This window comes from Gouania willdenowi, chromosome 8 (genome assembly GCF_900634775.1).
Source record: "Gouania willdenowi chromosome 8, fGouWil2.1, whole genome shotgun sequence".
NCBI lineage: Eukaryota > Metazoa > Chordata > Actinopteri > Blenniiformes > Gobiesocidae > Gouania > Gouania willdenowi.
In genome coordinates this window covers 18481407-18496809 of record NC_041051.1, presented here as the reverse complement: position 1 = coordinate 18496809, position 15403 = coordinate 18481407, and the positions used below count along the sequence as shown (strand labels likewise).

Genomic DNA, 15403 nt, shown 5'->3' with positions numbered 1-15403 from the left:
AAAAAAAGTAATAAATTAATCATAAGGGATGGCTTAGGTGCCCGTGTTGATATATTTCTTGAATGTTTTGTAAATGTTTATGGCCTTATTGTTTGCAGTGGTTTCAATTGTGTAAAAATACTGGTTATTTCGTTTTGAAAGAGATGTTGATTTGGCTCCATTTGGCTTTGTGTATGTGGTATTTAGCAGGGAATATTAGAGTTTGAATCAGAAGCAAGAGTTCTTCAGGAAAGGTGGGGTTATCAGAGTAAAAGAGGATGTCTCTCTCCCAGAGGCCGGTCATATATCCTGTTTACATGCGACATACTATAAGTGAAAATAAAAAACTACATACTATATGTGTTCGAAAGTGACAGTTGGTGCCATCTATGCCCTCCACAGTCGATGTGAAATGATCAGGCCCATAGAAAAATATACAGTAGCTATTGTTTACCCCAAAATTTTTACATGTAAAAAACAATCATAAAGTGATTGCAGTCACAATGGGAGAAGAAAAATAAAGGGCACATTGTCAAAAAGAATGCAAATTACATTTGTTTCTCACATTTTAAGACAATTAAATTATCCAAGCAAATTGATCATTTTCAGAACAGAACCATCAGGCCCTAATGGAAGTTAGATTTAAAAAAAAAAAAGTAATACACATGTTGAGGTTTTCCACTTAAAGGTGCAGTCTGCAACTTTTATAAAAATGACTTTTTGTCATATTTGCTAAAGCTATCACTATGTAAGGACAGCTTTACATCAATCTAGTAGTTTGTGTGAAAAAACAGGCTCATTGAGTCCCCCTGCTGCTCCTGCAGCCTTTGGCAGATTGCCAGAATGCACCGCGACCGAGCAAAAAGAACCAATCAGAGCCAGGATTGTGTTTGATGGGCTGTCTGACAGTTGTTGCTCACAGGCCCCGCCCCTTTCCCGGAGCTAGAGCGCCGTCTTTTTTTTTTTTACAGTGTATGGTCTGGAGGATGTAGAAGATGGAATTGGTGACTTTTCCGCTTGAAAGGTATTTACTGCTGCTTGATAGACATTGTTTAATTTGTAATTGTTACATTAGAACTCTGTAGTGCATGTGAGCAGCAGCCTCCGTGTGGGCTGCTGTAAGTAATATTGTGTTGTTGCTGCTGCTGAGGTGTGGCACGTAGAGAGAGAGAAGCGCTGCAGTTATATGCTTTTATCAGAGCACATTATAGTACTGTGACGTTGCTGTCGGCGAAAGTTAGCTTGTTAGCTCCACTGAGGGAGGGACTTTGGAAAGTTTGGAGGCAGAGCAAGAGAGCAGCGGGGAGTGAGGGATCTGAGAGTTGCAGACTGCACCTTTACCATAAGCACAATAATCAGACACATTCAGTTCTACTTCCTCAGCACTACCCTCACCCTGTCCTCTGAACTCCTACCACAGCATGCCACTCTGATACTGTCAAACACAGCCATGTAAAGGATTGGATGGATGCACATGTTGAGCGTTGCCAGTCCCTTGGACACTTGGTACATATTGTAAACCCAGCAGACAGACTTCTTAGGATCATTGATCCTCAGATACAAATGGTAGATCTGAGACACGTGATAGGGAATAAAAGAAATGGCATACAGTACAAGCACAGATGTGACCAACAGTGCAACTTTTCGCTTTTCTAGCGTGGTGATGGTTGTATTCACCCACACAACTGAGATCACAGCACAGTAAGAACAAAGAGTGACCAGGAAAGGAACCAGACATCCAAACACAGCCAGAAAGAGCTTATAAGTGTAGTGAGGTTTCTCATATTGAGGAACTTTGTCACAGTAGGATACACACTGAGTCTTGTTATTGTCTTCATTGAGGCAAACTGAAGCATATCTGAATACAGGGCAGGAAACGACTCCTACAACAATCCAGATGATAACACTCACTGCCTTGGCATGGGCAGGTTTCACATGTGAGCGAGTGAAGAAGGGATAGCGTAGGGCCACGCAGCGGTTCACACTGATGGCCATGATGAAGAATATGCTTACATACAAATTGCAAGTAAAAAGAAATCGTTCAATCTTACACACAGCATCTCCAAATATCCAGTGTTTTCCGAGTGAGTAGTAGACAATGAGGAGTGGCAGAGTCAGTGAGTAGAGCAGGTCACTGATGGCCAGGTTACAGGACAGGACCACTCCAGTGTGCCAGTTGCTTCTTTCTCGCATCACGAGCAGCCAGAGCGCAAACATGTTTCCCACCAGTGCAACCACAAACTCCACTCCATACACAGCAGGCAACATTTTCATCTGAAACTGCTCACACTCTGAGAAGTTGCTCTTCATCATGTCTTTCAAAGAAGTTACACTCAAGTCTGAGACCTGAAACGTGGATAAATTAAGCATTGAGCTTCAAACATGTCTAATCCATATAGTTTGAGAACATATCCTGTTGCATCCTTCCAATAACCCAACATGCTTTTAGCTACTAAACACAGCATGATCCTTAATGTTGACATCTACTTACCAATGGCTGAAAATGTTAGAATGATGTTTTCCTCGGAGTCTCAACTCTTATCAACTCCAAAGTAACTTCCTCTAACATCCGGCCCCATTTTGCAATCAGAAGAAGCAGAACTGATGACACAGAGTGTGCCAACATTATTAGTCACCAAACAGCTCAGGACTACTTAAATAAAAAGGACACAAAGATTACATTCTTTTTATATCCCAGCTTGGAGATGAGACTTATGTATTTATTAAAGATTTAACACAAAAATACTCTCATGACTCAGTTTATTCTGTACTCCTGTGATTGTATAGTACATGCATTACAAACAATGTGACAACAGTTTTGTGTTTTGCTGAATGTGCAAATGTATCATCTGAATAAACAGTCTGTTCTGGCTGAGGAAATCTTTGCTGCCACCTGTTGGTTAAGCACAATACTGCACCTAAAGTCCCTCTTTAGTGGTGAGAGAAAAGGACTCAGCCTTTTCCTTTTCTCTTTTTGAAACCTTGCTTTGTGGCAGCTCCTTTCTTTTTAAAGCCAAAATTGCCTTTTGGACTTCTTGACTGTTGGTTTTTATTTTTCTTTCCATCAAACTTATTTCGACTAAATTTGTTTTCTCTTTCTCCTGCCCTCTTGGCGCCAAAAGTCTTTCCTGCAGGCTTTGATTTCCTTCCATCTTTTGAATTCTTCCATCCTGGTTTGTGATGTTTATCTTCTCTGTCTGCCTGTCGCCCTCCCAAAAACTTTCTTTTTGGTGATTTGGCATCTCTGCTTTTCCCCACGGAGAGCTTCCTCTTCTTTGCAGGGCCACTAGACTTTTCAGAAAAGCGTCTTCTTTTGGCGCCAGGAAACATGTCTGCACAAAAGAGACATTTATGAAGAACACAGTAAAAAGCCTTCAATAGCCAACAGTGACTTATCTCACACACCTTCATCTGGCTCCACTCCCACAGCCTGCCTGTAATATTCAACCTCATCATCAGATTCCACAGCAGCAGGTTGATCGCCCTGCATCCCTGGATCCTCCACCTCACTGTCCTCCTGTTCCTCGCTCTTTTTTGCACCCTTTAGGCTCTTTTTCCTGTTAACAACATCCAATTTTAAAATGAAACATGGGAACTTTCAAATAAACAGAAAACCTATTTAGTAAAGTGGCCAAAATTACTTGTGCTCATCTCGTTTCTCTTTCTTGTTAGCGACATTCTGCTCTTGTTCCAGACGACGTCCCTCCTTCTCTTTTAGCTTGGCCTCTTTCCTCTTCAGGATGTCACGAATTTCTTCCTCCGTTTTGTTGACTGCAGACAAGGAAAAAAAGAAAACCCTTATTAAAAGTTTGTGCAAGCACAGGGAGAAGAAAACCCAACCCTTGGGTGCTATGGATGCATCAGTAAGCGTTTACTTATGAGTAGAAATCATTGGATTCATATTGCTTATGTCATCATGTACATCAGAGAATAAAACAGCTACTGGTTTAGTAAAGGCATGCACTCACTGATGGAGTGATAGAGGACATTTCCCTCGCCCATTCCTTCCTGTATTTTGGTCAGCTGTAGAGTCATGCGGGGGCCGATCTAAAACAGAACAAAGCACTCAGTGACCATCTATGCAGCGTTAGTAAGAGTGATTCACAGTGGACTCGTGCTCACACACCTCAGTCAGTCTGACGGCACTTTGCTGAGCTGCCATGTTCCCTCTTCCTGAGTAGACCTGAGGCAGCTCCGTTATGTTGTGCTCCCCGTCTTGTTCAGCTTCGCTTTCAGAAAGGTTTGCTCCCCTGAGAGTGGGACACATTTGTTAAAGTCTCAGTGGTTTTCCAAACCCCTCTCAGCCAATCCAAGCCCCGTCAGAGCTCAAAGGATTGTGCCTTTACAAGGTGCCAGAAAAAAACTGATTCATGACCGAATTGTGATTTTTATTAATTAAGATTCTGAAACGATTCAAAACTTTCAAGAATCATTTTTTTTTCGTTTAAAAAGATCTGTACCCCTATAGAATACTACCTTATAGTGTCATAAAATTGAGATGTAATATTTGAATCTGCTGATAAACACAACAGGTACTTAAATGTCACATTTTATTTTCATATTCAATTTAAAATGTTCTCAAATGTTTACTTTCAAAGCTAGTAATTTGGTATTCGTCTTCACTTATTTTAACAGAAAATGAAAAGTTTTTGCAACTGATAAAATGAGAATTAATTTTATAGTTTTTTTTAGTGTTGCATTGTTTTGATGTTACTGAATTGTTAAACATTGTAGCCACAGAAAGACTGCTTTATTTTTAAAACTACTATTAATTGTCTTTGTGTATTAACAACTTTAGAATCACTCGATTGAACCATCAAGTGATTCTGAACTTCACGTCGTCACCTGAAGTATTAGAATCGAATGGTGAGTTGTTGAAAGATTTCCATTCCTAATTTACAAGAACCTTACTTCATCAGCAGCTCACTGATGTCCTCAAACTTGCTCATATTAGGGAAGCGCTCCTGCATCAACTTCTTCACTCCGCGGCTCATTCCCACAGGAACCACCTTCAGGCTGCTGCAGGCACAAAACAGGAGTTTGTAACACGCTCACACTAAATCATCACATGACTGAAATGTGGAGAAAGCTCATCAGTGCGTTTACTTTGAATATAAATCACTTAACAGTCACAATTCAAATTTGTCATCATCCGAGCACAATAAATCGTGTCATTTTCTTAGTCAACAAAGCATTCACTCTAATCAAATAATTGTACTTACTAGTGGCGGAATTCAATCTGCTCCGATGAAGGATTGTAATTTAACAACACACACCTCTTGATGTTGTTAAGGCTGACCTAGAAAATCAAATGTAAACTTATTAGATCACACAGTTAATCCATGACATTAGAGAATACATCGAAGGAATCAGAAAGCGTTTACTTTTTGAAATAATCTTCATATTCAGTCAGAAGACTATACCATCATCATTTTGACCTTCATCTTCACACAGCAAAATAATCTTAGAATCAAACAGGTACCTTGTGCACATTTATGGAAGGAAACATGTTTTGAAACATGGTGGCCATGAGCTTGATATGCATGCCATCGGCGCCAAAGTTATTAAGGACGAGCAGCGGGTGATGAGTGAACTGCTGCTGATGCATCCTGTGTTTCTTCAGAGTGGAAACGACATCTTTGACGAGAGAATACTGGACAACAGGAATGAGAAAATAAAACATTAGCAAAGGAGCTAATTGTGAGACTAACACTGGATCAGTATTTCGGGCACATCAGTGCGTTTACTTTGAAATGGATCACTGAACAGTCACACTTTTAATTAATCATCATCATTGGTACCCATCATTTCATTGAACAAAGAATTCTCAGCAGCCATCTTTACCTTGAGGACTTTAAAGTGAATCATAGGGCCTTTTGGAAGTCGAGCAAGTCTCTGAAAAGAGAAAAAAACTGAGCATTTAATGAGGAAAAGAAATCCCTGTCCAAAAGAGCAAAAATTGGGTTAGGTTTTGTCAACACGTTATTAAGTGGAACACTTAATATTTTGACGTAATGTTAAAATCAAGGCAGTGACTATCTGTACAGTTGCCGTATCGATATACCAACATTGTATCCGTAAGCAGCGGATATAACCTAACCCTAACCTTAAGACGCTACGTATGTCTGCTTTGGTAAATGTACCAATAGCACCGGGGGTTGTCCGTACGGCAACCGTAAACACTTTCTAAAATCAACAAAGTGTCTATACGTATGGTTACGTACAACCCCCGGTGCTATTGGTACATTTACCGAAGTACACATACGTAGCATCTTAGTGTTAGGTTATAACCCTATATCGCAACAATTTTGAGGGTTAGGTTCAGTCTTAGTCACGTGACCTAAACTGGCCAATGAGGGGCGCTGCTGACGAATAGAACGTCAGTATATTTTTTACTGTAACCGTACGGATAGCCACTGCCTAATATCAAAAATAAAGATCAACTTTTACCATGTTGATGTTGGTCTCTGTTTTACTGAAGATCATAAAGTGTGTCACTCCCAATGGTCCAGCTACGGCCACAAAGTCTTTCAGCACATTGTTCTTCCTGGCCTGATGCAAATAAAGTAAAATCAATCATGAGTTAGACGATAAACGCCACAACAAAATGAGACACTTTACTGCTTTAAAGTAAAAAAAAAAAAAAAGTAGAGGGGAAACCTTAAGGGACTCGGCGGTGTATGGCTCCATCACTCTCCGCACATCCAAGATGAGCTGACCCACGTTTTTCCCCACCTGACCCCGGGGAAAGACGAAGGAGTGGGGCACAGATCCGTACGTCTCCTCCGCCACATGGTTGGCTTCAACTCGAGACTTCTTCTGGTTCTTCGTCTAACAAAAATATACATTCAACCATCCATCATTATGTGACATACACAAGCGAAGGCTCAACAGCAGGTTTAAGTATGACAATAAACGACTTTATTATTACAAATTACACGCAGGCTAATCTTTTCTGCTAACTTGTTAGCACAGCTAGCCGCTTACCTTTGATTTTCCCATTTTCTGCTCAATGCAGACGCACAGCACCGTCTACCACTGCTCTTACACTGTATTCAGTCAGTCAGTGTAAATACAAACACACCAACAACACAACCAATTATAACTATAACACTAATTTCAGACAGCTGACTAACGTCACATGTCCCACATGGTTTTCTATGCGTGTCATGGCTTCTTCTTCTTCTTCGTCTTATTTTTCTTCTTCTTCTCTGAAATTCATGGCAGACTAGAAACCACTCAATGGAGCTGCATGCCGCCACCTACTGCATCGGAGTATTTAACTACACATGGTCTACAGAAATAATAATAATAATAATAATAATAATAATAATAATAATAATAATAATAATAATAATAATAATAAATAATAAATAACATAAGGGGTGTCTTGACCCAACTTTTTCCACCTCTGATACAATACTAATATTGCAGCCTTCAGTATTGGCCGATGCCGATATCAATCCAATTTGATTTCCGCATGACTCATACATACATTTATGGCTTTCTTTGTAGTGGGGAATGTTAGAAAAGGCTTGATCAAGTGACATTACTCAAACAGAGAACAATTGTCAGCAAACAAGTATGAGTATATATACATTTTGATTTTACCCTTCAACATAAGAATATTCGGCCGTTGAATACAATACATAAAATTATAAGTGAAATGGCACTGAAAAATAACCTCAAAACCAATAAAAACAAAATATACTTTTAAAGGACTTAATAACAATTTAAGTGTACTTCAGTTTTTTTTTTTTTTTTTTTTTTTTCACTGTCAGTATTTAGTGTCAACTACTGGAGCGTAGTCTCTAAAATTTACTGGGTTTGCTTATATCGGAGATTATAGATCTGATTCCGATTTTTTTCTTTTTGCTGATATCAGACCGATTTCCAATATCGATATCGGATCGGAAAATCCCTAATATTAAAACATAAAGGCGTTCTTTCCAGAGTGATCATCTCCCTCACACTATTGTCAGCTGGGTCCGATACCATAAGCGAGTGTAAGCAGATCAATAAATGACTCAATAAATAATGGATAAACATTATCAATAAAAAATGATATTATATTAACAATAGTAAGGGTATTATTCTTAATGATGATACATTTAGAAACTCTAACTTACAACTTTGGTTTTTAACTGTGGCAGTAGCATGATGTCAGGAGGGAGGAGATATCCCAGATTCCTGCACAGAGCAAAGTACTCCTAAGGGGGGGCTGGATGGGCGGATGGGGGGACATTGGATGGTTTGTAATTAGCTCTCTCATTTGTGAGAGGTCCTGACACAGAAATGTTTGAGAGGAAGAAGTGGTGCAGCTTCAGATAAAACCAGTCTATTGGCTCAAGAAACCATTTTTCTTTTCTTGCAGTTCATTTCTATTTTAATATTTATAGAGGACTACTTACGTTTCCATTCTTGCGGATACTTTTGACTTGAGACACACGTTTAAAAAATAAAAAATAAAAATCTGGGAGAATTTTTGCATCCTTGAAGCTGCTGCTGCACATGAAGAGCAGAAAAACCTCTTCAGAAACGTAAGCAATGTACTCATGCATTCTTTAATGATCTTTTAGTTATAAGCTTATTGTTTCTTGGCAAAATGTACCCAGTAAATGTTGGTTGCCTGAAATCATCAGTAGTTTTTTTGGCGTGAAGTTGACATTTGTGTTTCTGTATAAAGACAGGGTTTGAAATTAGTGACAAAGACTTATTTTGGTGAAAATGTTAGCCTACAGTATTTGCATTGTTTATGGTGTTGACCACAGTGGATGTGAAGTAACACGCTCTGTTTGAGGCAGTGGATTCTGGTTGAACTGAGTTGACTTTTTGTCCTTTCAGTGTTGACCTGTTAAGTTCCAGCCCTGGTGAGAAAAGTGTGTTTTGTGGCTTTAGTGGGAAACAGCTGGTCAGCAATTAAAATCCACAATACACACATAGTAAATCAGCGATGGGCAACTCTATCACAGCAGGGGCCGTAAAAATGTGATTGTATCTGATCCGAGAGCCACATGATCAACATTCATGTCAGCATTTAGAATAATGACCAATCTGAGCATTAATACAAGAGGGAAAAAGGGTTTTGTCTTTATTTTGTTTTTGTTTTTGGTTTTGGTGTTTTCTCAGTTTTTAGTCATTATGTGTGTTTTTTTTTTGTGTGTACTTGGTATTATTTTGTGTATTCTTCTGTTATTTTCTTCATTTTTGTTGTTGTTGATTTGTGTGTATTTGGAGTCACTTTCTGTATTGTTGTTTTTCCTGTATTTTCATGCAATTTTGTGTAATTTTTGAACCAGTGTGTCTTTGGAGTTATTCTGTAATGTGTTGTTGTTTTGTGTTTTTTTGACGTCATTTTGTTTGTTCAAAAGGTTGTTGTGTCTGTCTTTATTGTCATTTTATGTTTTGTGAGTAAGTTTGTGTTTTTGTGTACTTTGTGTATCATTTTTGACGTCATATTTCTTCCAAATTCTTGAATTGCAATTTTTGGAAACTTACTTTGGGGTCTCGAAAAGGCCGCCATGTCTGGTCTAAAGGTTTTGGTTGTACTCTGCGTAGTATTCAGTCTTATCACGTTCTCTGCTGTATTTACAGGAAGAAGCCACGCTCATGGAGAGGACACTGACTATCAGGTTGGTTCTCATCCTCACACTTTGCATAACTTTACCCGAAGCTGGAGGACAGAGGCAGGAGGCCAATGGCGATAGCAAACCCTTATTACGTTCCTCAGACACAAAAACAGGCCGTTGCTCCTACACGTTCATTGTGCCGCAGCAGAAATTGACAGGAGCGCTTTGTTTGAACACACAACCTGCTCCCACCAACCACTCAGAGGTGGCAGCACTAAGGGGAGAGCTGAAACGACAGCAGGAACAATTGGAAAGGCTCAGGGGCCAGCTGGAGCAGGAAGGGACTCTCGCCATTGAGGTGAGAGCCCTTCGCAAAGAAAGCAACAGTCTCAACTCCCGCATTTCCCAGCTTTATGCACAACTTCTGCACGAGGTCGTACAAAAGAAAGACCAGGCTTTGGAGCAGCAAAGGGTTGAGAACCTACTTCTAAATGCCACAACACTGGTAGGCAGAATGCAGAAGCCATTGTGCAAGTGCAAAAATACAACTTTTTAAAAGCTGTGTGTGTTTTTAGGCGCTGCAAGTGTCTAGTAATTACAGAGAGCTGGAGAAGAAGTATGGACTCCTCACTTCCACAATGAGCTCACAGAATCAGTTGATTGTTCGCCTGGAGAAACAGTGCCAGTGCAAAGACTCCATCCAGTCGTCCTTGGTTGGAAATATTAGAATATCAGATTCATAGTAGGATTGTACGCAAAGAATGGGAATGCTGTACTTTGTGTGTGTGTCGGTCCCTACAGGTGACAACTGAATCAACCAGAATCCGCTCCAATGTGCATCCAACTTACAGCTCTGATGCCAACCAAATGACAAATGATGTTCAAAGGGATCAGAGCGCTCCTCTGCCACAGCAAGAAAAGCCTGCAGGAGTGAACTCCCTCCTAACCCCAACCACCAGCTCTCCCACAGACACTCCACTAGTTAGCTTTCCTGTTACCAAATCTCCAGGTACGTCCACGACAACTGGTCCAATTCAAACCTGCGCGTGCGTGTGAGTGACTTCAGCTTCTGTCAGAGTAGTGTAAACATTCAGATAAACAGCAGAATGGATGGTGTCAGTGACCTGCTTCTTACTTATGGGAAAGTGTTAGGAATGTCAAAAACAGCCAGCGGCTCTAGGACCTCACAGGACTTTAAATAAAGATTGTTTATGACTGTAAATCAATGCAACTTTAAGGTTTTAAATTACACACCAGGCTACAGCAAATATGTGACTCTGCTTGTTTTTAGACGTTATCTTTGAGAACGAAGAGTTTCCATCTTTGTATATACATATTGTCAGGGCAGATTCCTGAGCTCATCTTATCACTGGGACACAAGACTCTAAACATTTGCCTGAAAGAAGAAACAAAAAAAAAAAATTAAGCTCCAAACTGATAAACAGACGCTGCAACGTCTGTTTCTAATGATGCACACATGCACAACCCTCTGTGGAACTCTGTTTTAATCAGTTTGTCAAAGCAGCCATTTTAAAAATATTGAAAAATAACAACATTTTAGACGTTTACAAGTTCCTTAGCTGTGGAAATCATATGGTTGCGACTAACAAATGACCCTAAAAAATGCTAACTTAGATTTTGGGGTAAAGTATTAGTTTTAAAGTGACTGATGGACAGTACAGCTAGTAATCATAGCACAAAGTTCATCAAGTGATCTTTGTTTGACCACCTGCGTAAAACAAAAGTAAGGAAAGAGCTATACGACATCCTGCCATGATCTTTCACCATAAAATGACAACAATTTATATATGATATAAAAAAAATGGAAACAAACAGTATGTTAGCAATTTTCTTTTGCCGTTGATCTCTGTTGTTTGGCTTTTATTCCACAAACACAGGGCCATGGCGAGACTGTCAGCATGTGCTGGAATCAGGTGAGACTACCAGTGGGATCTACCTGCTGCACCTGCAAAATGCCAACCGTCTCCTGCAGGCGTGGTGCGAGCAGAGTCAGGCTCAGGGAGGCTGGACCGTCATCCAGAGAAGACAGGATGGGTCAGTGAACTTCTTTAGGACTTGGGAGCAGTACAAGGTGATTTAACCATCACTAAAATCATCTGGAAATGTGTCCATTGTCTGTTCAGAGCTGATCTTATGTGCTTTTAGATGATAATAACAGAGGTGTAAAGAGCACTGATATATCCTACTTAACTAGAAGTACTGTTACTTGATTTAAACTGTGCTCAAGTACAAGTAAGTCATACATAAAATACTCAACTACAAGTAGAGAGTAGCTCAGCTAAATAGTACTCAAAGTTAACGTTACTAGTTACTCTCACTCCCCGCGTTTATATTTGGTAATAAATCTTGCATACAGTAAACAACTCATGTATAAATTTAAAAAGGAAGAGACAATATCTTGCACAGTTAGAACTTAATATATTTTCCACAAAGGCATCTGTATGAAATAAAATGTTTGTTAAAATGTACAATTCTTCTAAAAATAAAATAAGACCAACAAATTCAATTCAAATTCTAAAAATTCTCAGGCCCTAAGTTTAGCTACATTTATTAACTCTGAATCTGAGAAAATAACCAGCATTCAATGCTGTTTTAACACGGTGCATTCATCTGTTGGTCGGCTATGATGTGATGCATTTGATTGTTGTCTGATCATTTCATTTTTTTGTAGTTTCACAATGTTTTTTTTTTATCATTTTAAAACAAAAACAAATTAGAATTTATTCAGTAGCGGTTGGGTGTAGAAATGTAACAAATTACTTTACTTAAGTAAAATTACTCATTTAGAATTATACTCCAAAAAAGTACAAGTACCTATTAAAGCAACTCTATTACAGTAACTTGAGTACTTGTAATCCTTTACTTTCAACTGTTGATAATAATTTAATTTATGTATTAAACATAAGATCATATCTGCTTCAAACAGAGGTATAGTTGGGTTTATGATTATACTATTGTGGTTTATTTAAACAACTAGTGCGGTGTCCGTAGGAAGTATGTATTGCTATAGAAAAGTGTGCTCGCGGTCCATTATGAGGTCAATTCTCGTGTGCGTTTACGTAGGGGTGGACTCCGCAGTGATTGGCTCTGGTGTGCACATGGCAACGGTGTGCAGTGATTAGCTCTGGCGCGCACGTGACTGTGGTGGATCCAGTGGACAATATTTATGAAATAATTTATTAACGGTATCATTGCAGTCCAAACAAATCCGACGTCACACATCCTTGAACCAAGCAGCAGCCATGTTGAAACTCTCAGGGCAGTTTGATCCTGATCCACAGAGCTTCCTTGGTTTTTCAGAGAGATAGCCAGGGGGAAATTTGAAGTAATTTTGCGTTGTGTTCCAGCAAGGCTTTGGGAACCTGGACGGAGAGTACTGGCTGGGTCTGGAACACCTATACTGGCTGACTAAACAGACCAGCTACAAGTTACGGGTGTCCCTGGAGGACTGGCAGGGGCGAGTTGTTTATGCTGAATACGACAGCTTTTACCTGGAGCCAGAGAGCGACTGGTACCGTCTGAGGTTGGGACAATACCACGGTAACGCCGGGGATTCCCTGTCATGGCACAACAACAAAGCTTTTACCACTTTGGACCGAGACAAGGACAGCTACACAGGTCTGGCCTTGCATGGAGTCTCCTAAATTTAGTCTTTTTGATGTTAATCCATTTTGTGTTTTTTTTTTCTTCTGTTTTCAGGTAATTGTGCTCATTACCAAAAAGGAGGCTGGTGGTATCACATGTGCGCTCACTCCAATCTAAACGGCGTGTGGTATCGAGGAGGTCATTACAGAAGTCGCTACCAGGATGGGGTTTACTGGGCTGAATTCCATGGAGGCTCTTATTCCCTTAAACGAGTTGCCTTGATGATCAAACCCACTTGAAGTAGTCCTACACGTCAACATACTGCATGATTTATGTCTAGATGCTCACACTTCATTGACTGTGTAATAGACAAAATGTTTTAAACAAGATTACGTGCATGAAGATGACAATATTGATGATTGATGACACATCAACAATAAAATGACCAATTTGCTGCAGTCACACAATATGAGTTCAACCTTCTGAGTTATTCCTATTCAACACAAAAAGTACAGACGAGGGGTGGGACTTGATTAAAAAAAAGTATTCTAATTAACTCAGGGCTTTGTAATTAATTCATCAAAATTTAATCACATTTTAAGTGCGTAACAACATTTGCCCAAAAAAGCAACACTTCTCAATCTAAATGGATTTTAGGGGATGAATGAATAAAATAATTGACACAGACAAACTCAAAGAATTTCACTGTCACAACTGTGGAAAAAGAAATTAAAAATATTTCTAGTCAAAATTAAACAAATCTAAGTAAAAGTGTCATTTTAATTACATTATGTACTTTTCACAATGGTAAAAAAAAAATAAAAATAAAAAACAATTCAACATAAAGTGCTTTTTTTTAAATTCAAGTAAAATTTGAAATATAAATGGTCATTTCCAACTACTAAATAACAGTACTAACATTCTAGTGCAAAAAATAACACCCATCTGCCTCGCAACACCTTCGGGCCTACAGTATTTCCTCTCCTTCAGACAGTTGCTCAGACAAACTAGAGTAGACGATTAACATTGTCAGAGCTCAAGGAAGCTCTTTTTTTGTCACTATGTGTCCTGCAAGTGAAAACAGCCTCTCACATGGGACAGAGGTGGCAGGGCGAGTCAGAAACATGCGGGCCAGGACAGACAGCTGTGGGTGGGTCCCTGCTCGACTGGACCACCACTGCAGTGGGCATTCTGTTTTGCTAATGGTGGATTCAGCTTTGTACAAAGTTAGGGCCTTGTTCCTCGTCTGAATCAGAGTCTGAAGACGAGGAAGAGAAAAGGAGGCTCCTTTTTCTTGCAGGCTCCTGTGTGGTGGTGGTGGTATCTTTACGCCGTTCCTGCAGCAGAGCCTTAAGGCTCTCCCCTTGAAAGACCCTTTAAATCCTTAAAGCGTGGGTCGAACGCAGTAGCCATCTTGAGCCAATCACGGTTGAGTGTAGCAACACGTTGAGACAAGTCCTTTGTGAAGGCAGTCTTGAATTTCCCCATGTAGGCTGTGCCCTCATCTGAGGCCTCCATGGTGTGGTACAGGTGGCAGAGAGCGGGTAAACCTACTGAACATGAGACAAATGTTTTACCTTCAAGAAGCACAGTCACAAATCTGCAGAAGACAGTTCAGGAAATCTACAAAATAACAGTAATTTATAGAGAAACAGTAACAATAAATCCCATTAAAAATAGTTTTTATTTACCTATTACCTGCATGTCTCAAGGAGAGTTGCCAGCATTTGTAGTTTTACAAGCTCTGATGGAGTTAACGTGACCAGCTTGTGCTTCTGTCTGTCTAAAGCAGCGACAATAGCCTCTTAATTCTTCAGTAGACGAGTGATCATTTGAAGCGTTGATTTCCGCTTTGTGGAAACATCCTGTATAAGTGGCTCTCTTTCTTGCCCCAGCCTCGTTTGTTCCTGCTATAGTTCCTCTGTATTAGCAGGGCTGTGTTTAAAGTGACCCACTATCTTGTGACATTTTGCTAATGTCTCACTAAACCCGCTATCAGCAAGGCTAACAGTGATGGTTATCTGTAAGATGTGAGCAACACAAGGCATGTGTTCATAAGGTAAGTGTCTTGCTGCAGTCATCACGTTCCGTGCACTGTCTGTTCCAATTGTGGTGACCTTTTGTTGAATCCCCCATTTCTCTGCCACAGAGAGAAACTGTTGAGTGCAGTTTTCAGCAGAGTGTCTGGTGTTTGTCTACTGCACAGTCACGGCAAAAGACTGCAGATGCCATGTAGAGCTCTGACGTCA

At 39.8% G+C, this 15403-nt stretch overlaps 2 protein-coding genes across 2 annotated transcripts; one reads left to right on the top strand and one right to left on the bottom strand.

The window, feature by feature from the left end:
* Positions 1-1088: 1088 nt before the first annotated feature.
* ppan (peter pan homolog) lies at positions 1089-7190 on the bottom strand. Its single transcript, XM_028455040.1, is given in 14 exon segments — positions 1089-2325; positions 2904-3224; positions 3226-3311; positions 3385-3536; positions 3621-3750; positions 3948-4026; positions 4106-4229; positions 4891-4998; positions 5202-5278; positions 5462-5632; positions 5824-5874; positions 6430-6531; positions 6640-6810; positions 6967-7190. Coding segments are annotated over 14 exon segments (2562 nt in total). The 5' UTR covers positions 6982-7190; the 3' UTR covers positions 1089-1350.
* A 1088-nt stretch (positions 7191-8278) lies between these two features.
* Positions 8279-13453, top strand: angptl6 (angiopoietin-like 6). Its single transcript, XM_028455526.1, has 7 exons — positions 8279-8519; positions 9574-10053; positions 10124-10261; positions 10350-10557; positions 11447-11640; positions 12917-13187; positions 13269-13453. Exons 2-7 carry the CDS (start codon positions 9589-9591, stop codon positions 13451-13453), a joined length of 1461 nt encoding a protein of 486 aa, XP_028311327.1. The 5' UTR covers positions 8279-8519; positions 9574-9588.
* Positions 13454-15403: the final 1950 nt, after the last annotated feature.